Here is a 22,360-nt window from a genome sequence, read left to right as displayed (position 1 = left end):
AATGATTTTTTAAGATTCATTTGCCATAAAGTAGATAATTTAGAAAATAATGAAGGACGAATTAATTAATATTTCATTACTAGTTACGCATATTTCATCTATGTTTCCAAACATTTTCCTTAACCATAAACAATTAACCCTTAACATCCAATGTGCGTAGAAACGTACAATTCTGTAAATCACAAGCACATGCGCAATGGCAAACACGTACCTGTTGCGTTGCTACATCGTTCGCGCGCTAAATCAAACCAACCAACCACGTGTTGCTTCCCACTCTCCAACTGCCGACGCCGTTTCCAAGGCCAGCCGTTGTTAGGCGACGTAAGAGTGGCAAACAAACAAACGTCTGGTGCAAAATCGATTGTAGCCCATTCAAATGTCGAAAGGCAAGAAGAATAGTGCTTGATTGTGTGTGACTTAGCAGTTAAATATTTGTGAGTGAGATAATGCAGCTAAAATTCATGAAAACTATCGTTGAAGCACAGGTAAAGGACAAAGCTTTCTCTAAAATGTGTTTATTTTTCAAATTGACATTGCGTTTCTTCCCCAGGACCACCTGTACCGGGTGGCCGGACTGTGCTGGTCCGCCAACAATCAGAAGCTGGCGGTAGCCACAGCCGACCGCACCATCCTGCTGTTCGACGAAAACGGCGAACGGCGGGACAAGTTTTCCACCAAAGCGGCCGACCCAAATGCGATGAAAAACTCGTACGTTATCCGGGGCATAACGTTCAGCCCGGATTCGAGCCGGCTGGCGGTGGCCCAGAGCGATAGTATCGTGTACGTGTACAAGCTGGGGGAGCAGTGGAATGAGAAGAAGGTGATCTGCAACAAATTTCCGCAGGGTGCGGCCGTTACCTGCATCTCCTGGCTGGCCGGTGGTTTGATCGTTGCCGGGCTGGAGGACGGGAAGGTACGCTCGCTGTACTGCAAGAACAACAAATCAAAGACACTGTACGGGACGGATAGTATGGTTGTGACGCTGGCCCAGAACACCAAGGGCACGGGCGTACTGTCCGGGCATGAGGATGGTTCGGTGGTACGCTTTTTGCTGGTGGAAGAGCCAGGCGAACCGACCGGACGATTGCTACAGCATCCGGTAGCACCAGTGGCGCTGGCCTGGCCCCAGGGTGGCATCGTCGTGGCAGGGTGCGATAAAAAATCTGCTTCTACGATCTGCAGGGACGGGCCATGCGCACCTTCGACTACGCAAGGGATGAGATGGAGCGAGAGTTGCGTGGCCGCTGCCAGCCCGAACGGGCAGGCAGTGGCAGTGGGCAGTTACGATCGGTTGCGCATTTTCAGCTGGAGCCCGCGGCAAAACGCTTGGGCCGAGTCGCTCTGCAAAACCATCCCCAATCTGTACACCGTAACGGCCGTCGGCTGGCGTAAGGATGGCTCCCGGTTGGCCGTCGGCTCGCTGTGTGGCGCCGTGCTGGCGTACGAGTCGGTCCTGAGGCGCACGATATGGCAGGACAAGTTTGAGCTAACGTTCGTCGCTCCCAGCCAGGTGTTGTTGCGCTCGCTGCACGAACCGATCACGACGATGCTGGTCGAATCGCAGCTCGGGCTCGAAATCGATGACATTCGAATTATGGGCAAGGATAGCTATCTGGTCGGCCGAACGGAGGACTCTCTGATCCTGTGCGATCTGACCCGTTCGCTGACGAGCGAAATTCCCTGGATAGCGACCGGGCGCCACGAACGGTTCTATTTCGAAAATCCCACGGTCGCGCTAATCTTCAACGCCGGTGAGCTGTCGCTGGTCGAGTACGGCGAACACTACATCCTCGGCTCGGTGCGGACGGAGTTTGTCAATCCGCACGTCATCTCGGTGCGGCTGAACGAGCGGGGCAACACGCGCAACAACAAGAAGCTCGCCTACCTGCTCGACATGAAGACGGTGTGCGTGGTCGATCTGATGCTGCAGTCAACGATCGCACAGATTTCGCACGATTCCAAGATCGACTGGCTGGAACTGAGCGAAACCGGGCACAAGCTGCTGTTCCGCGATCGCAAGATGCGCCTCGTGCTGGTCGACGTGGGTACCGGGCAGAAGCAAACGCTGTTGGCGAAGGTAGCCTTCGTGCAGTGGGTCCCGTCGAGCGATGTGGCCGTTGCGCAGAGCGACACCAATCTGGCCGTCTGGTATAACATCGATCTGCCCGAGCACGTCACGATGATGCCGGTACGGGGCGACGTGGTGGACGTGCTGCGCGAGGATGGCCGCACGGAGATCATTACGCGGGAGGCTGCGTCGGAGCACGTGTACCCGCTGGACGAGGGGCTGGTGGAGTTCGGCACGGCCGTTAATGATAGTGACTTTGGGCGTGCCATTTTTTATCTGGAATCGCTTGGCGATCGGCCCGCCGCCAAGGCAATGTGGCACAATTTGGCGAACATTGCGCTGGCACAGCAGAACCTGCGTGTGGCACAGCGCTGCTTTGCGGCACTTGGCAATGCGTCGAAAACGTTCTACCTGGGGGAGATGATCAAGATCGCCGAGCGGTACGAGGAAACGACCGGGCCCGGTATGACGTGTCCGGAGGTGCGGGCCATGATGGCACTGCTCGGTGGGGATTTGAGGTGAGCTTGGGAAGACAGGAGAGCAGGATATCTTGAGTGAAAGTGTTTTTGCCTTTTCCAGAACTGCTGAACGCATCTACATCGAGCAGGGTGATATTGAAGCTGCATTGGCCATGTACACGAAGCTGCGCCGATGGGATGATGCTATCAAGCTAGCCGAGCGACGTGGGTACCATGGACTGCCCGAGCTCAAGGAAGCACAGATGGAGTTTCTGCTCACCACAAGCCAGGAGGAGAAGGCGGGCGAGGTACTGGAGGAGCGGGGCGAGAAGGACAAAGCCATGACGCTGTACATGAAGGCGAACAAACCGGTCAAGGCAGCCAAACTTGCATTGAAGACACCGCACCTTCTGTCGAACGAGAATCTTGTCACACGTGTATCTGCGTCGTTGATTAAAGCGGGTAAGTGGACATTAAAAATTAAGGTCAAAGCATTTATTTTTATTATTATTGTTCTTTGGTGACCCGCTCATGGTTGAGCACGTCGTACTGATATGACCAGACTTCCAAACTGTCTTCAGGCTACTCCAGGTTCAATACTGCATTCTTCCATTCTAAGTATACCACCCAATATCCAGAAAGTGCTGTTGCATCTTATTTTTATCGTGTGCTTACGAGCACCTGACTAGTGAGGTAAAATTCCTTCATCCCTCACATATACCACAGACAATGCATCCTGGCGGACATCTGCACCTTCAAGATTACCGCCAAGACTTGTGCAATACGCAAACAGTTTCATCCATAGCGAAACATGGTCCGCTCGAATGGTTCAATAATCTGTGTAGTATAGGACCACCGGGCTTATCAATGTGCCATATTTATTACATGTATCATAAGTTCTCGAAGATTTCTGGATATCAATAGAGTGGGTAGCGCGTATAAAACGCTTTTCCCCATTGCACAATGCATCTATGAATAACGCTACCAATAACAGAATTTACGAATGCTCCAAGGTATTGCCCACCCCCTCGAGGTTATTGGCGTCTAACTGATACGCAGCTTTCCAAATCGATTTATGCCTTTACCAAATTGGTCTTCTTCTTATTATTATTATTTTTCGTTTTCTTCTGCCATAATCACCTACTCAATCTGGTCGGCATGTGTAGGCTGTATAGGTGTATTAGTACCACACAAAAGGATAGTCATTCCTTGCTAATTGAAAGACGATCCTACTTGGAATCGATGATCTGAGAATCTGACAACAATTGATAACAATTGATAATCAGTCTAATTCCCCTTCTCGCTTTATTCTTATGTATGTATCATATACATCTGCAGTCGTCCTTCCCAAGATATCGATATTATCCAGAAAATTGGAGAATACAGCCATTAGCTTCGCATATCACCTAGCAGATTTATGTTGAAGAGTAGTCTAACCTCAGATAATACGATACGAACTTTACCGATTTACCGCCTCCAACAAACCCAACATAGTCTCCAACTCTCGATATCATGGTATAGGATAATAAATAAAGGCAGCATTGAGAAATATAAACCCACATAAGTTTGAGCATTCCAGTCAGTCAATCTTGTTACATACTGGATGGATGTCACCAGGTTTGCCTGCCTGCTCTTTGCCTGACTGCTGCCGATGACAACATCATCCAGAGATGGAGGGAGTACCACGCCATCTACACTGCTTCTTCCATTGATACTACTGCTCTGCAACCACTGCCACTTCTACAGATGATGATGTTCTATTCTACCTCTTACGTTCAGTTTTTTTAAAAACCTCTTTTTATATTTTCTTACTTGCAGAATTGTTTGAGCTCGCGGCAGAGCTCGCGAACCGTACTGGGCAGCAACAAACGGCAATTACGCTGTACCGCAAGGGTGGTGCTTACGCTCGAGCCATCGAACTAGCCCGCTACGTAACACCGGACGATGTGACCAGTCTTGAGGAGGAGTGGGGTGACTGGTTAGTTGGCAAGCGACAGCTAGATGCCTCCATTAGCCACTACATCGAAGCGGGCTGCACCGTAAAAGCTCTTGAAGCAGCGGTCGGTGCAAAGCAGTGGCGCAAAGCGGTACAGATCGCCAAAGTCGTCGACGATCCGGAAGAGATCCAAAAGTACGCCGTCGAGCTGGCGGAACATCTTTGCCAGATAGGGGACGTGAAAACGGCTGAAGAGCTGCTGGTACGGGCCGAGATGTACCGGGAAGCGGTACAGCTGCTCAACAAGCACGGCCAGTGGGAGAAAGCATTTGACATTGCGGATCGCTTTCTACCCGGTGCGGACGTGCGCGAGATGTTTGTCGCGCTGGCGAAAGGACTCGAGCAGGAGGGTAAGTACCGGGATGCGGAGCGTGTGCTACTCACGGTGAATGAGCCCGATTTGGCGATCAACATGTATAAGGAGCTGGAGCTGTACGACTCAATGATAAGACTGGTGGAGCGCTATCACAAAAGTCTGCTGGAGCAGACGCACCTAAACCTGGGCCGACAGCTAGAATCGAAGGGTAGGTTTAAGAATGCCGAAGTACACTTCCTGGCGGCGGGCGATTGGAAGGCTGCGGTCCACATGTACTGTACTGCCGGAAAGTGGGAGGAAGCACACCGTGTCGCCAAGCAGAAGGGTGGCCAGCCGGCCTCCGAACAGGTAGCCTTCATGTGGGCCAAATCACTGCCCATCGAAGGAGCGGCTCGATTGCTCACGAAGATGAGCCTGCTGGACAGCTGCATCGCGTACGCTTGTGAGGCCGGTCAGTTCGATTTTGCCCTTGAGCTGTGCAAGGTGAGTGGCCGTTCGGCGGACGATGTGCATCTGAAAATTGCGATGGCCCTGGAGGATGATGGGAAGTTTACCGAGGCGGAGGCGGAATTTCTGCTCGCAAACAAACCGCGCGAAGCCATCATGATGCACACACACGGTGGCGATTGGAAGTCCGCCCTGCGGGTTGCGGAAAAGTATCTACCGGAGGCCGTTCACGAGGTGCTGCTAAGCCAAGCGAACAGTGCACTGGAAGCACGCAACTACCCCGAATACGAAGCGCTGATGATTCGTGCCGATCGACCCGATTTAATACTGGAACACTACAAGGAGTACAACATGGTGGCGGACGCACTGCGCATCGCCAAGGAGTACGTGCCGGGCGCGGTAGCGGAACTGCAGAAGCTGTACACTCGCATGAACCGAGGCACTGGCGAATCGACCGACTCACGCTATCTGCTCCAGAAAGCATCGGAACACGCCCGCAATGAAGAGTTTCGCCGAGCGACGGAGTGTCTGCTGCAGATAACGGAAGCGAACGCAGACGAACCAACGGTGACCCGTGCGCTGCTCCGTGCCGCCGAAATATGCAACCAATTCCTCGAAGGCCCGGAAGCGATCGAGATGGCCCGCGAGCTTGGACCACGGCTGATCGAGATCAACCAAATTGGGCCGGCGGCACAGCTGTACCTTGCTGCGGAGCTGCCCCAGGAAGCGGTCGATGTGTTCATCCGCACCGACAACTGGGCAAAGGCACGCCGGCTGGCGAAGGAGATCGATCCGCAGTTGGTGGTGTACGTGGAGGCACAGCAGAAGGCACGGCTGCGCAACCAGGGCAACGTGGAGCAGCTGGCCGACATCGATATGGTCGGTGCGTTGGATCTGCTGGCCGAGCAGGGTCAGTGGATACGGTGCATCGAGAAGGCCAAGCAGCACAGTGTGCCGGTGCTGCAGAAGTACATGGCGCAGTACGCGGCCCAGCTGATCCGGGATGGTGATTGTGTGGCTGCGCTTAACCTTTACCTCGAGCACGGGGTACCACCGGTGGCGGCCAACTTTAACATCTACAGCCGCATAGCGCTCGAGTGTTTTGCGCTGAGAGAGCCCGATGCGGGAGCGACCGTTTGGAAGAATGTTCGCACGTTTCTGCTGAATCTAGTGCAGGCACTGCGCGGTTCCGATCAGGGCGAGGCGGAAGTTATCGATCGGTTCGAGCAGTTGCTAGTGATTGCGCATTACTACGCAACGCGGGCCGCGTGTCGGCAGGCGCCCGCGCTGCAGTCGATCGCGGTGAAGATATCGGTCGCCTTGCTGCGCTACACGGACATCATTCCGTGCGACAAGGGATACTACGAGGCGGGAATGGATTTGCGTGGCCTGGGCCGGGAATCGGAAGCGTTCGTAATATTGAACCACTATCTGGACGTTTGTGAAGCGATCGAGGAAGGTTCGGGGAATTTGGTGGACCATTCGGATCTCTCTTCCACGGACTTTCCCAGCTCGGTGCCGATTCCGGCCGAGCTGCATCTCAAGAACGAACTGCAGCTGCACGAGGAAATCCGTGAGTGGGTACTGGCGGTCAGTATGGATCAGAAGGTTGATCAGACGCTGCCGACGGACGATCGGAACATGTACGAGGCAAGTCTGGGGCTGTCCGATCAGCCGTGTCTGGTGAGCGGCTATCCGGTGATGGGCCGGCAGCCTGTCGTGTTTCAGCGTACACACCGGTTGGCGAATCGGGACGCGTGGAGCAAGCTGACGGTGGCCGCCCGGATGGCACCGCAGACGGACATTCCCGGTGTGATTGATTTCATCGAAAAGTGGTGCGGCCCGGCCAACTTCCTATCCGGTTAGTGAGGTAACGGTTGGATTGTAGTTGGTCGTTGTGTGTTTTGATTTAAAATTGTATAACATTAGATTTGTCACATTTCAAATAAACAATGCTCCAAAAACAATTTAAAACAAAACTGAAAGTTTTACTTTCAAAATATTTATTCGAAATGTAATACTCTTTTTTTTGCACTGCAATTGATTTTGAAAATGTAGTTAAGAACACGATTAACCAATACGAACGGTTAAGGTCGTCTCTCATGACTGGAAATCCATTTTCAATATTTTTATTTTCTCGAACTCTGAAATCTTTAGGAACACTGCAGTTCTCAAATCTGTTTCTAGGATCACGTTTTACATACCATCTTGCATCTATTGCTTCAAATCTGTTACAAAACTACTCAGCCGAAATTGTTAAATGCATTTCCATAACTTCAAAAATACTACAAGCATCAGATCTCACAGTATCACTTGCCCATGTACTTCAATGAAAAATGTGGAACAGAACGAACTTTTGTAATGCTAATCCGAATGTTGAGAGTCTCTATGAAGCGCAAGGTGGTTGTTACGTATGCGATTATTAATTCCGTGCCAAGTATGATGAGTGTAAAAATACGCGAGGTGTACTATCACCCTAATCTAGAGCCCAGGTATACGCTACGTGTAAAGCGAAATTAATATGAGAAACTCATACTAACATGTGGAACCAGCCCTTATGTACTGATCATCCTCGGAAAGGACATATTATACTAACACCCTGATAATTGCATAAAACCCTGACCGCACCCTGACCAAAAGATTTTTTTGCGTAATTTTGGATATTCGGATCATGCAAAAAAGAATCGCTCTTCCCTCTTCACCCTCTTCTGCGGCATATGCTCCTTAACTTACTTGAGAGAGCAAGTAGCTGGTAGGTCAATCATTGGTGTCGAACGGCCGTGAAGATCACTGAGCGATTGATTCGAGCGGGTTTGAGTTACAAGGCTGCGTTCTTCGCCTGGCACACAGAATCACGCGCCGTCGTGAGAGTGTTTGTATGTAATATGCTGTCGGATTTAAAAGAAATTGATTTGATAATTAACACTTTCAGGCCACTAAAAAAGCTAAAAAAAAGATAATTGCCTCAATTTTTTGGAAAATTGTGAACTGCGTCTGAACCATTCAACGAGCTTAAATCTATTTTTAAGACTTCCAAGCAACACAAAATATAAAACTCACACTGATATGTGTTTTTATAGGACGTTATATTTGGAACATCCGACCGAACAATAGAAATGCACTGGGCTGCACAGTACTATCTTTGGCGATGCTCTTTTTTGCTGGTTCGTTTATTAAAAAAAATCCACCTTTTCTTATTAAACAAACATCAGTTATACAAAAACTAACTTACAAACTACTGCCTTACATATCTAGACGGTTTTAAGGAAGGGAATCAAGAGAGGCTTGGATGTGAAGTAAAGAAAGGGAGCGAAAGGGGTTCAAGGAGGCATGGAAGTCGAAGAGGTTGTTGAAACGTCGCAGACAGACAGAAACGGATCATGAGAGTCATAACTATTGCGCCTCGATACATCGGCGAGAAAAACGCGGGAGCGAAAGGTACGAGAGGGGATATATAAAGGGATATGGGAAACGAGAAAGAGGGTACATCAGTTTCTCTGCTAAGCAGATCCGCAATGACAATAGCCTGAGCTCTATCCCGTCTACTCGCAAGGGTCTCTAAGCGCAACACTTGTCAATGTGTCTCGTATGACGATATTTGTAAGCGATCAAATCCGAAGATGTGACGAAAAATTATTCGGGTGAAACAGCTCTGGACCTGTTCAAACTTATTCAATGAGACCTTTGTAGTATGGCACCAAACACAGGAGCCATACTCGAGGATATTCTGGACTAGACCACAAGGCAGAAGGCAGAATGGATTGATTTCGAGCAGGTTGTTTGAAGGAGTTTGAAGTTGCAGGATTGTTTAGCAAGCAGGATAACTTGGTGGGAAAGGTGAAATGAATATTATAACTGTGCTGGTGTGTACAAGGTGTGTATAATTCAGTTTTGGCTTATGTGAGGTAGGATCTGTCGAGGATTTTTGAAGATAAGGATTGGTAGCTGTGGATCTACATATCATTGCTCAACACATTTAGTTATCGTCTATTGTTCAATACTGAGATCGACTGAATGATAGTATTAAGCTACACAAATTTACACTGATACATATGGGAATAATAATGAGTTTTAGATTTCACTCTTTGATCTTTCTTTTAAAATTTTACCTTTATAAGTAACTAGAAAATAGTGAAAGGTTTGCGCTCAGTTTTCAACAACATTTTATCAGTTTAACATCTTAAGTTGGAATTATTTACGAAAACTCAAAAAAACTCAATACAAAATATATGCACATCTTATGATGCACCATTCTATCTGCACCCAAGGGTTAACAAGCGTCCTCCACCTAGCTTAGCCGCGAGCAATCCCATCTTCAATATTCTCCTATCCCTGTGCGGATAGCAGCTTCCGCTGAATGCTCCCGTTTTGTGCCGTTTTGTGTGTATGTGCCTCTCGCTTTTGTTCTTCACCGTGCAAAGACGCCATGAACGACGGCGTAGCAGGTGCGCTATTTCCCAATCTCTCACCCATTCAGCCCATCCACCCCCGTTCTCATCCCGTTGCGATTCAAACAAAACAAATACAAAACACCCGACAGTCCCAGATGGGCAGGATTTCCCAGCACGCTCTCATACATACTACAACAACGCAACAGGATACGGGTCTCGTAGCCAACGGAAGCTGCCAAGCGGAAGCAGTTGGAAGTAAGGCAAACGCACCGAGCACACAGAACCTCCCTATCGGTAAAGCTGTGGCAACAATATCAACAACACAAGTTGTTGGTTAAACAGCAGAAATAGGGTATGGTAAAGGAAGGTTGGGCAGAAAATAAAAGAAATGAAAAGGAAAACATCGTCCACCGAAGCTGGGAGTGCGACGTCCGGACAGGATGCGCGCATGGCACCTGTTGCGAGCGACGGAAACCTGTTACGGGATAAACTTTTCCTTTCGCTGATAAAGAGTTAGGTTCGCGGGACTCTCTCTGAGTATTTCTTGGCTACTTCATGGAAGGAGAGTGAGAGAGTGTAGACATCAGGCTTTTCAGCGTGGCGAGAGTATGAGAAGGATGCTGGAAGGATTGGAAAATCCAAAAGCATGGTGGCTGATTAATTCGTACCCAAAATAAGAATCCCAAGAGCAGAATCGCTTACTAAGACTCACACAGGTTGTTGTGCTATGAGTAGACTTTCATTTCATGGCGATTATCTGCTCCTCTATCGCTGTGATTGATGAAAAGTGATAAATATAAGAATATATTTAGCGTACAATGATATTGATTATGTTTTCATGAATTTTTATTACAAACAGCAATGCTATTTTCTGTAACAATTTCATAGATAAATAGGCAAACTTAACAAAATGAAGAAAGCTCTCATGCAAGAAGAAACAGAACCAAACATGCACGTCCACAACCTTTGTTCCTGATTCCAAAAAAACGCGCCTTTTTTCCTCACATTCAAGCGTATGCCTGATGACTTCACCAATGCTCACTGGTAACAAGTGGTTTATCAAAACAAAATACCATCTCAGCGACCAAACCACCTTCACTGCGAGAACCCAGGAGAGTCACTGAGAGTACGCATCTAGGGATGCAAGGAGGCTGTGTCTGTTGTCTCTCTTGTCGGGCTGGCCCGTCGTGTTATCACAGGATGCTGTTCTCTCCGCTCTGGGAACAACACCTAAATCCGACACCTGAAATAGGATGCTCTGCTGGAGCAAAAGTTATCAGTATCCTTTCGAGCACAGCCAGTTCAGTTATCAATCTCCTACGGTCGGGAGCGGTTGGTCAGATTCACGGAGGTAATTTATAACGGGTCCGTTACCGTCAGCTATATACCGTATTAAAGTAGAAGAGGAGGGTGTTCCTACCCCAAATAGTGACATTACAGTGAGATGAGTTAAAAAAGTAAGATATGCAACATTAAAGCAAATCGTTACACTTCTGCCTGACATGTTCTAGTGCTGAAAGGTTTGAGTGTTGATGTGTGTGTCTTAATCAACATCTATTGTCGCAGCGTCTAGGCACCGAGTGAAAATTGATTCCAGCAGCTCCACGCATCAACAATCCCCGGGGGTGATTTATCGCTATTAATAGGCGTAATGCTGCGAGCTTTATATTCACCCCTGCTAAGCACGAGGTGCAATACTGAATGGAGAAGAAAAGCGAGAGTGCACAGCAAGATTGTGAAATGTTAGTGAATGTTTAACGCTGTGTGAAAACAAAATTTGCGGGCTCTACATTCTGCCATGGTTTAGTTGAAATGTAAAAAAAAAATAAAAAAATTAATTGTAAAAGTTCTTGCTTGCTTGAGCTGCGGAAAGCGCATCACTCAAGGATCGCACTACTCTCATCAAAGGAGGCTGTGTCAAGGTGGTAAAAAAGTGAAAAATACACAAAGCTCGTGCTTGTCGTAAGATCGTGGATATCGGTGGAAAAGTTTCGAAAGTTTTTATTAGTCTTAACGGTGTTTCTTATTGCCAGGTGAAATGTATCCATGTGCCCGCTTAGCCATTCGTGCTGGGCGTGCGTGTCGTGCGAGTGTAAGATCGTTCTTAGTAAATTGAATAAACAGTGTTTACGAAAGCTGTAAAACGAAACATAAAAAAGCATGTGCTACGTTATCGTTTTAAGAAAGCTCTCTAAGTGAAATGAAACACAGTGCAAAACGAGTAAATTTTAATTAGGTAAGTTTGCAAACCAAGCTTGCTGATCCAATTTCTACACCCCATTCCCAATTCCAGTTTCTACTTTTAACGAATCATGCTTCTGCTGAACCTTTCCGTTACAAAGTTATAAATACGCGGCACCCCATTCCGCCATTCCGAGTGTGCGATTTATTACACGCGTACGCTAGTATTTAACCATGCATGGTTTGACGACTGGAAAATTCATAAGCACACTTTTTAGGCGCTTTCACACGCTTGCTCCCGGAAAGAAAATATTTAAGCACACCTTCACCATCCAGCATCCATCACGGCCGGATGGTTCCGGCACCGGGGGTTCATTATGTCGCGCATTTTGTGCTCGAGTTATGCTCGTAGACACAGTCTGAGTTCAGCGGAAAAATGTTAACTTTGTTCAGGTGGGCAAGAAAAACTCCAACAAGCACACACACACACATACACACATCGTCCAAGTAAGTCCAATACATAGCAGTAGAAATGTGTGCAGACTACGTACAGAACGCACGCTGTGTGTGTATCTGTGTGTGAGTCTGTGTGGGAAGGAAAGATGAAAAATCCGTTACAAACCATACCGACCGCCCCGGGGCAAGCTCTTCATCAGCAGACTGAGAGGAATTTCTGGCTGGCAAGGGAGTAAACCGTGCTGCCTAGGCATCGCTGAAAATGACACCTGACTGTTTGGTGCTTCAGCACTGAGTGCTGAAAGTGGGTTATGTATTGTAGCTCTTTTTATATTTGTGTGTGATAGCGTTGTGTTATTCCTTTTGTGTTACAATTCCCTGGCCCAATAGAACAAGTTTTAATGATAAGTCCAACCAGGGACGCGGTGTGTCATTTTTGGCTGATATTAAACGGGCAGTTTTCAGTTTTGTGATGCTCGTTTTACTCCTGTCCAGCGAACTTATGCTACCGTTCATTACGTTTGGCATTCAAATGAAACACGGGTGGCTTTTTGCTAAAATCACATCCCAGCTTAGTTACTTGCCATTACTTTGGGGAATAATTTCATTCAGCTTGTTTTATCATCCCAACAAAAATCAACCGAAAAGAACTCCAGCTGAGTCCTTCCTCCAATCGTTCTAAACAGCGCTGTAATTCAATTACCGTTTATCTTCCAATTGAGTTTTATGACCTTTCAGCGCAAATACGTATCCATAAAATGTACGATCTTGTCTCTTCCGATTTGCCCACTCGTCTTAAGGAACGATAAACTGATCGAATCAATGCTCCTTGCCCTCGGGATGGGAGGGATGGAGAAAGAGTGAAAGTGAAACGCTGAATCGGTCGATACGACATCTACGAGACATCCGACTAATTGAACGATCTCTACCCCGTGGTTTTCAAATGCTTTACGACAATCGTCGTGCATAAACCATCCAAACGCCCGGGGGAGATTGTCATCGAGCCCGGCAGCCACGGGCTCCAGCGTCCCGCCATTTTATCTTCAAGAGATGACCTTTTTCTGTGATTGTGCGGTAACCTTTATCTCTCTCACACAACCCCTCCCCCTCCACTTCGTTGAGGTCGAAAGGCAGAGAGCGCTAACATTTGATTTTCAGTACGGCGTGGCCAAGCAAACGCTAAACGACGCCTGTCGTACGAGCAGACACAGGGATGCTTTAAACGCCGGGAAAATACACACTCCCTGCCAGCGAGGGTAATTTATTTCCATTTTTATCGTATTACATTACATTTTATTTTTGCTACAATCTGCCGTAGGTGTAGTAGTGATGTGCAATGCGTTAATGTGACGGGAGAATATTCATTTCTAATCGTTAAGCGTAGCTCGTCGTGTTAAAGTTGGGCATCAAAGAGCTATAATAAAATTTAAAGCGAATATAATTTCCATTGGATTTTAATAATGCAAAGAATGCAACACAAGCACTTAATGTTTTCTATGAAAATATAGTGTGTTTTGTGCATTAAAAGTCATAATTGGAAAATGGATGAACACGATTTATACACATTGCGGAGAGTGTAACAATAGGTGTAAGTTTAAAAATTCTATTGATAGAAACGTGATTTTGACATTAGATATTAATTTTAATTGCATCATTACGTAATTTTTTGTTTTTTTTTACTACAATGTCTTTTGATGTATTATAAAAACTATCTTAACACTTCCATTTGAATCGGAAACGTTAGTTAGAGGTTTATCCTAACATAGATAAACACGTGTTAGATTTATTGTGTTTCGATCCTATGGCTACTGTATAGTTCTAGCAAACTTAGACGATTCTCTCTATTGTGGAAGTTAAATCCAGGCCTGCAGTACACTTAATGGTACACAAATTTGTACATCAAAACAGCCGGCTTAATGTGGCACAGTCTTGGATTAAAAGCTCTGCAATACCGAGTAACGGCTGCATTTTCAGATATCTTTTGGAAGTTTCGTTTTTGACTCACAAAAAATAGTCGTAGTATTCGTATAGTTTTATTTATATTCTTCTTCTTCTTCTTCTTCTTCTTTTTCTTCTTCTTCTTCTTCTTCTTCTTCTTCTTCTTCTTCTTCTTCTTGTTATTTTCGTCTTTTGTATAAATTTTGTTATTTCCTTGATTATTTTTTTCCGTTTTGTCTTTCCAATTTTTAGTAAAATTATGCTAACTGATAGTTATCAATTTGATCTTAAAATCTCCCATTTTGTTGCACAAATTGTACAATGTCTTCAAATTCTACACGAGAGCTTTTGTACAACAACATATAAATATTTATTATATTAATTTATTATATTATAATATTATTATATTATTTACATTGAAGCTATAGCCGACTTGCTTTAACTAATAAGATTTAACTGGACGTGCTTGTGTAGGACTTAAAGCTCGACGGTTAGCCCAACAATCCAATTACTGCTACATTTTTTTTTAATTCAGGAGGAACGGCTCGAAAAGGCCGTATTGCTTATACTGCAACATTTTGATCACGACGAAATCAGCATACAACAGAATATTTTAACTCTGAAACATTAATTAGTCTAGGCAATGGTTCTTCATTCCATGTCCTAAAGCTTTAAGCACGAATCTATACGCACGTAATCAAACCGCAAAACCTCAAAGAAATGCAAATTTTGAAACCAATCTTTGCTAGCGTTCCATTCTGAGTTTGCCCAATTGTTGTATTTCGATGTGTGTTGAGCGGATATAGACAAAGTTTTTCAATTAGCCACAAATCTACTGTTTTTAATTATTAAATTTCAATTGCTTCTTCGTTCTCATCATTCAGCGCGCCTTGCATTTTAAATTCATCTACACCGCTCTAGCTATCTACTTGTTCACACCCAACATGAGGCGTAAATGCGTTTCAACAAAACCCATCTCATTCAGGATGCTGGATAGCGTAAAATTGAAAGCATTGCTCTCAGCTCCCCCTCCACACCCCTCCCCCCTTTGCACCATGCTCCACTACTTCCATTGTGTTTGCTTTTCCTCTCTACCAGTGTACTCATTATCGCCCCATTATCTCTATTGCTCCATTAGCGTACGGTCGGGCGGGCTAATTTTCACCTTCGACTGCACCATCTAATCCTCGCCGTAAAACTTTACACAGTGAGATTTCCCGGACGTGTGAGTCGGCCCTAACGGCAGCACGGGCCACAGTTACTAGCAATTAATTTTTCATACGCCCTCCCGTCTAAAGCTGTCTACGGCCCGTACCCGGCCAAACCATCGTGCAACTTTAAAAACTGTTATAGTTTAATTAATTCGACCCAGTCTTCCAACCGCCTTGCAGTGATTTCACCAAATTATTGTCGGGCGCTGGAATTCCATCCTCTTGATGAGCACAAGCAGTCAAAAGGCGGACTATTTTGAATTGAAAAAAAAAATCGTGCCACATTCAATACCGTACACTCTTTTAAGCGCCCAGTGGTTTAGATTCTTCGACTCGGCCACTTATGACTGCCTGTTCTCCACCGTCGGGAGTCTTCCAAGTAGGTCATTGTGGTTTTCGTATTCGGTTTGCGTACAAATTTCAACATCAAATCATTGACTTTTAAGAGTATATTGAGGCGATTGCCCTTCGGCCTTTGAAGAGCTTCTTCATGCTGAGTGGGTGGAGCTATTTTCTGTCACACGCGGTCGTTCACGTGCGTTGAATATTTAAGTGGATCAGCTTTAGGAGGGTTTGCAAATATCCGTCGTACATTTTTGTTCTGATTTTATACATCCGTAGATGTAAAAAATACGCAGAATCGCTGACTGCGTGTGTCAACAGATTATGGATTTGAAATATTATTATCAGCAAAAGAAAACCCAATTAAAGACCACATTAAAAATAAATCAACGATCTCGTAGTACTTCAAAATAATAAATAAAAATACTCACTTTTGAACAGAAAAATCCATTACTCCCACCATATCTGTTGGGAGCAGGTGAAATACAACAAAGAACTTATTTCCCTTCTGTTGGTCCCATACCAATCAAGGCGTTGTATTAACATTCAAATTTTCTTCAAACCGTACCAAATGTCACCAGAACGAATGCAAATGGAAAATGGCATTTGCCATAGACGCTCGGAAATGGAAAACACATTTTTCATCCATTCCCTTTTGTCTGAGAGCACAATGTTTCCTCATGGTGCTGTGGATGTTATTCTGTTATGTTTCCATTAATTTTACAAAAAAGTGGTTTAAACTTGAGCAAAGTAAAATATGGTGTGTGTCGAAATGTATTGAAGAAATCAAATTTCTTCAAAATGTCAACTATAAATAGTTAAATAGATACAGTTAAATAGATAGACTAGACACTAAACTTCAAATTTAAGAACAAAAACAAGCACACAATAGCACGTAGAATTCACATTCTAGATAGAAGTAAAATGAAATTCGTACATTTATCCGACAAAAATCAAATTCTGGCGAAGATGAAGCGTGATTTTCACTGCTCAATAGGGATAAGCTTTCTTCTGCTTAAGAAATCTCGGCCGTACGATATCAGCATGATGATTGTAAACATCTACATTTCATCGCAGCGGAATGGAAATCCCAAAAGCAACCTTCACAGCCTCGGGACGGTTATGAGCGGTACGGAATTTTATGGAAGATTTTCAATTGATGTGGGCTGACCAGACTGTGTGACCATCGTCGATTGGTGCGGAAAGCCTGGTGCCATCGTTGGCACTCGTGCTGAAAAGAAACGAAAGCAAGGATCGAGATCAAGCGCTGTAACGTGTGATTTGCTTGTTTGTGGTTTGAATTTTTGCTCCAATGGCGGTCAAAGTGATAAACTTTTCCCATTTTCCGCACGGGTAGAATATTCATGAGAGGCATGAGATTTTGGATTGGCGCACAAAAGCCAATGCCAATGGTTGGTGGTGAATTCGATGGTTTTCGGGAGTTTCATTTCATTGCCGCACAGTTGTTTGCGTTTCTATATCGAATGGCATTGTTGGTATGGCTAATTATGTATTTTTGGTAAGTGTAAAACCCACAGATACACATGGTTGTTTATTGTTTACGTTTACCAACGTTTACCACCGTAAAATGGCAATACGAGAGCAATAGATATATGTGTTTGATGGGAAAAGTTTATTGCAACCCTCGTGTAATCAAAATATTCGTATGCTTCTCGCGCCGAAAAGAACGAAAAATGATTGTTCATAACAATTTTATGATGGTTTTATAAAATTTTTATGATGGTTTTTATAATTTTTTTTTTAAGTTTCTTACAAAGCCCAACCTTGCTAGCCTAAAACCGATAAAGAAGTAATATTATATACTGTCCTAAACCAACCGTAGGCTTTGCTAAAGTTTTATCCAACAATCATTATCATTGTGATGGTCAATTTTTGGCTTCTTATGAATAAATTTCCCTAATTCAATTCTAAATTATCATTTTCGTAAAAATACGCATTTTAATGATACAAGTAAATTATCTATGGCAACAATTTTGTGATCTTTGTTACAACTCTTGTTCATTTATATTTTTCGCTTTAATGAGTCTCTTGGGTTTAAAATTTACCATCAAAATCATTCAATTATGGAGGCTTGATGTCACATGATTATATTGTATTTAAAGTTGCAAAGAAACAATATGTGACCAAATGAGAAAAAATATTCCTACTTTATCTACTTTAATATTTTATTTAACTTTCCAGTCAATGAAAGTCTAAATTTGTTAACTTTGGAAAGCTCGGAAGAGATGTATTTGTTTCTATTAAAACGAGCGGTTATTGATAACCTCTCGGACGATGCTTCGTCCACAATAATCCACAGGGCTATGGTTCAAGTCATATGTCAATGGAAAACGCGTCGATTGAAGGATTTGAGAAGTATGGGTTCAGAAACTTTTACTAAAATTATTTTTAGTCCATCCATCACAGTTTCAATCAATGCTTCGACCTCATGCTCATGCAATGTTTGTTTGAATATTCATTTTATAATTTTACAACTACAACCAACCAAAACAATCATTTTAAGCCTGTTTCCAAACTTGATCAAAGCGAGAACAATGGAAGCGTTTGTCAAAAGTGACATAAAATGATGGTTTCCTTTATAACATTGGGCGGCATTGAACGCAATTGAACTGAATAGGAAAACAATAGATTGAAGCAGTTTATTGTGAACGGAGTTTGCATTGTAATTATAGCTACTACTTCTGCTTAATTGACTCAATAACGGCTTCCCGCAGTTTGTGTAAATACAACGCCCAGCGTGTCGTACAACATGCATAGCTGTTCAACAGGTTGTGTGAAAGGAAAATGATACACACAACCAATGTAATCTCGCTCTAACAACGTTCCCAGCCCTCTAGCGACAGCTCAAACTCTTCCCATCCTCTAAACTGCCTACACACAACGCACAACTTTTTCACAGCAAATTTCACCGTCCCATATTAGTAATATCATTATTCTGCTTCATGGAGCAGCAAGCGTCGGGTTCTATTGCAATAGCTAATGATCTACTCATACTTTCCCCTCTCGTTCGCAGCATCGGAGAAGTGATAAATCATCTCGGGCTGGATTAGGCGCTTTCCCGCCGTGCGGTTCGGGGTGAATGACAGTACGCGCTCGAATGTGCCGACCGTGTCCGTTGCGTTTCCGGCGGCGGTGGTGCTGCTAAGAGAGTAGGAGGTGGGGGGGAGTACACGAATTAGCGTGACAGAAACTCCGGCGCCACCTTGGCCTTGGCTATGCTATGCACGCTCGTGGCGGTTCGCAATGGCAGAGCCGCCGCAAAGCATCGCTCGGACCGCTCCGGCGGGCCCATCCCGCATCCGGCGCGACCTGGAACGTGCAGGTGGTGCGGGGGAAAATGACTTCCCGCTGCCTGTGGCATGCCTGTCGCGCCCTCGTCCTCGGGATGGTGCTTATGTTCGTTGGCGGTGCAATGGCCACCGTAGGTAAGTTTGCAAACGGTCGTTTGTGCGAGACCATCTTTTCTTTCTCGAATATCTTCACCATCTAGATCTCGGTTGGTACTGTATCGTTTCATCGTGCTCTTTTCTCCCACAGGATACTACGCAAACAACTTTCCCTCGCTGTCGGACGTGCGAAGCAACAACACGTCGTCGATACGCGTTAAAAACGAGCACCGAGGATTACACCTGAACAATCTATCCTACGTCGGTCCCATCATCATGGGCGTTGGCGGTAAGTCACGCTAGAAAGAGGCAGTTTTCGGCCATCATTGTGGATTATCGTGTCAAACGATAGTGACTGCATGAACCTTTTTGCATTAGCATGGATGTTGAATTCACCAACTGTAATGAGCGAGACACCAAATATGGGATTCTGATGACTCATTCTAAACGGATTATGTTTTACCAGAAAAAAAGTTATGAAACTGATATTTTCAGTTGCCTACATTACTCTAAAAGCATTGCAATTGTTTGTGCTTTTCTCACCATCAATTTCTCATTTGTATTCCACTCAGCAGTAATTTCGTTTTCCGTGAACACATTTGAAGTAAATCATTGCCACCGAACGACGTTTTCTTCCCTCGATTTTTCCAATGATTAATGTCTTGCAGGAAAGAAAATTGGAGAAAAGCCCTATCCACAATCGACCGAACACCAGCTTAATAATTCCTCAATGTAAGATCGGCATGGATGTGAACGCGAACAGCGGAAAGAAATATTCATGTTTAATGAAGTGATGACTGCACATGGGAGACATACCGTTTTCTGTGTTCGTTGTTGGTGCTACTACCACTGTCGAAAGGATACGTCGTTGATGGGGTTTACATGAAGAAAGATCACACACTTTGCAACTCGCACAGAACCAACGAACCATACTTTGTACACAGCGGACCAGCCAGACGCGAGCGAGAGCATGGTCTCTTTTGATGATTCTATCAAAGGAGAAGCGTACGTTTTTGGGTTCGTTGATGGTGGCTCGTTGAGTTTGGACAGCCAAAAATATAGCCAGTCATCGTTTGCTACTTCGCACCCATGGTTGGGGAAAATGGGTGTCAGACATGCATTAAATTCGTTTTACGCAATGCGGAACGAACTCTGTTGGAAGTAACAAAGTTGTATGCTTTAAAAACTGCAACAATTTACAATCATTTTTCATGTTTTCTTACGACGTTGTATATTACATGTTGCCTTAATCTAAAGATTGTTGTTTATGATGGAGTTTTTCATAGCTTGCGCATAAAACCCTTTTGTAAGTAAAAACAGCTTAAACAAAGCAAATTATTTCGGGCAAGCTTTGCTGAATTCTTAGTGTATATTATTATTATTATTATTATTATTATTATTATTATTATTATTATTATTATTTATTTATTTATTTAATCTTCAATGGGCCGAATGGCCTATTTAAGATGTAACAGTTCATTAAAAAAAAAAACATAACAAAAACAAGATTTGCATCGCAATGCACTGCGGCCACGGCAAAAGCCGGAGACGTTCTTTGAAGCACTGAGTCGAGATGTCGAAGCAGTCCGAGACAGTATTGAAGACAGCCGACATGCGGAACATAGGGTCAGACCGACCAGCGCTGGAACGGGGTTGAGCGAGCCGTAGAGTTTCTCTAGACCTAAGTGTTCGGGATGGTGCATAAATGACTACAATATTGTCTGCTTTCTTGGCGTAACGACCTAACTTATTTGTAGTCAAATTTGTGGATACTTTTTAATATTTGTGGAAATTTAATCAACACAAAAAACGTTAAATCCTTGAAATGATGAATAATGATGAACAGGAAGTTTTGAAACAATGATTGCTGCTAAAATTCTCTCTCGAGTCCCGGGGTCTAGGTTTTGTTGCATACCATAGTATCTAAATAGTAAAAAATCTAACCATATTTTATGTCACTATTTATCTCTTACCTTAACAAGCTAAAGGCATTTCAGAAAGAACGCCTTCCCATAGACATTTTCAAAGCTATAAATTATTCAATTGTAATGACCATCCAAGACATCCTTTCGATTTTATTTTAACATTCTTTATTTTAAAATGCATGGGTAGTTTGTATATCAATCCGATGTAGAAATTGTTCACAAGTATGTTGTGTAAGTATTTGAAAGCTATATAATAAACAAAGCGATGAAGCAATGTAACTTCTTAAAAGACTGCCTTACAGGGTTTCGAATCATATAAAGGAATAGTTCAATCACTTAGGGGAATTTTGCAAATCAGTAGGAAAATGTTGCAAGCAAGCTGTGGAAGTTTGAAATCATATAGGGGAGTGTTGCAATCGAATAGGGGAATTTTGCAAACGTACTGTGAAGCTGTCATCCGACTGTGGGTGCCGCTGTAAATACCTCAACATATTTTCGTCAATCTTGCTAACTTATCATATTTAATTATTGCTCCGCAGCAGGATTTATTTATTTTATCATGTGTACAGCTGAATCCCACAAGAAAACAACTCTAAATGAAGTTTTAAATAAAAACATCATCGGTATCAATTCGAGGCTTTTTACACCGGCACCCACAGTCTGATGACAGCTCCACAGTACGCTTGCAAAAATCCCCTAATCGATTGCAACACTCCACTATATGATTGCAAACTTCCACAGATTGTTTGCAACATTCCTCTACCGATTTGCAACATTCCGCTAAGTGATTGAACTATTCCCTTATATGATTCGAAACCCCGTATAAAAGTTGGATTGAATATAAAAAGGTAGCCAGATGGTCTATGGATAGACGTGATGGCCTACAATGCCAGTTGAATGCTCCTGCCATCGTCGGAAATAAGTCACATATAAATGCGATTACCTAAATTTCAAACTGCTGTGTGTATTGTGCTTACGAAAAGGCATATATTTCTTAGTTTTTTTATTACTGTCTCACCTTAGTAGTTCCAAATAAAAAAAACATTATAATATCCATACTTCGTCTGTATCAATGTTTCAAACTACTCATCAAACTCACTCATATTAAAAAATGTCACGAAAGCTTAATCACACAGTTCAAACCCAAAAATAATCATGGATCGGTTTAAACCCACTAATAATTAACATCGATTAACGACTCGTACTCTAATCCTGTAAGCCCAT

At 44.2% G+C, this 22,360-nt stretch overlaps 2 protein-coding genes across 4 annotated transcripts in view; both read left to right on the top strand.

The window, feature by feature from the left end:
- The first annotated feature begins 382 nt into the window (after nucleotides 1-382).
- Nucleotides 383-7,238, top strand: LOC120897221 (intraflagellar transport protein 172 homolog). The gene is given in 6 exon segments (XM_040301898.1): nucleotides 383-485; nucleotides 551-1,154; nucleotides 1,157-1,235; nucleotides 1,237-2,586; nucleotides 2,648-2,988; nucleotides 4,345-7,238. Coding segments are annotated over 6 exon segments (5,220 nt in total). The 5' UTR covers nucleotides 383-446; the 3' UTR covers nucleotides 7,152-7,238.
- A 3,728-nt stretch (nucleotides 7,239-10,966) lies between these two features.
- LOC120895622 overlaps nucleotides 10,967-22,360 on the top strand; it is a 29,500-nt gene continuing 18,106 nt past the window's right edge. The window contains exons 1-4 of one of the 3 annotated variants that reach the window (XM_040299125.1): nucleotides 10,967-11,027; nucleotides 11,710-11,912; nucleotides 18,839-19,250; nucleotides 19,363-19,500. In XM_040299125.1, the coding sequence (XP_040155059.1) occupies nucleotides 19,046-19,250; nucleotides 19,363-19,500 (343 nt within the window). In that variant the 5' untranslated portion in view covers nucleotides 10,967-11,027; nucleotides 11,710-11,912; nucleotides 18,839-19,045. Of the gene's footprint in view, nucleotides 11,913-18,838; nucleotides 19,251-19,362; nucleotides 19,501-22,360 lie in introns of all 3 variants that reach the window. The other 2 variants (XM_040299124.1, XM_040299123.1) reach the window with 2 other exon arrangements.

This window comes from Anopheles arabiensis, chromosome 2 (assembly GCF_016920715.1).
Source record: "Anopheles arabiensis isolate DONGOLA chromosome 2, AaraD3, whole genome shotgun sequence".
NCBI lineage: Eukaryota > Metazoa > Arthropoda > Insecta > Diptera > Culicidae > Anopheles > Anopheles arabiensis.
Note: the sequence above shows the minus strand (reverse complement) of the source record. Positions and strands in the feature narration are given on the sequence as shown.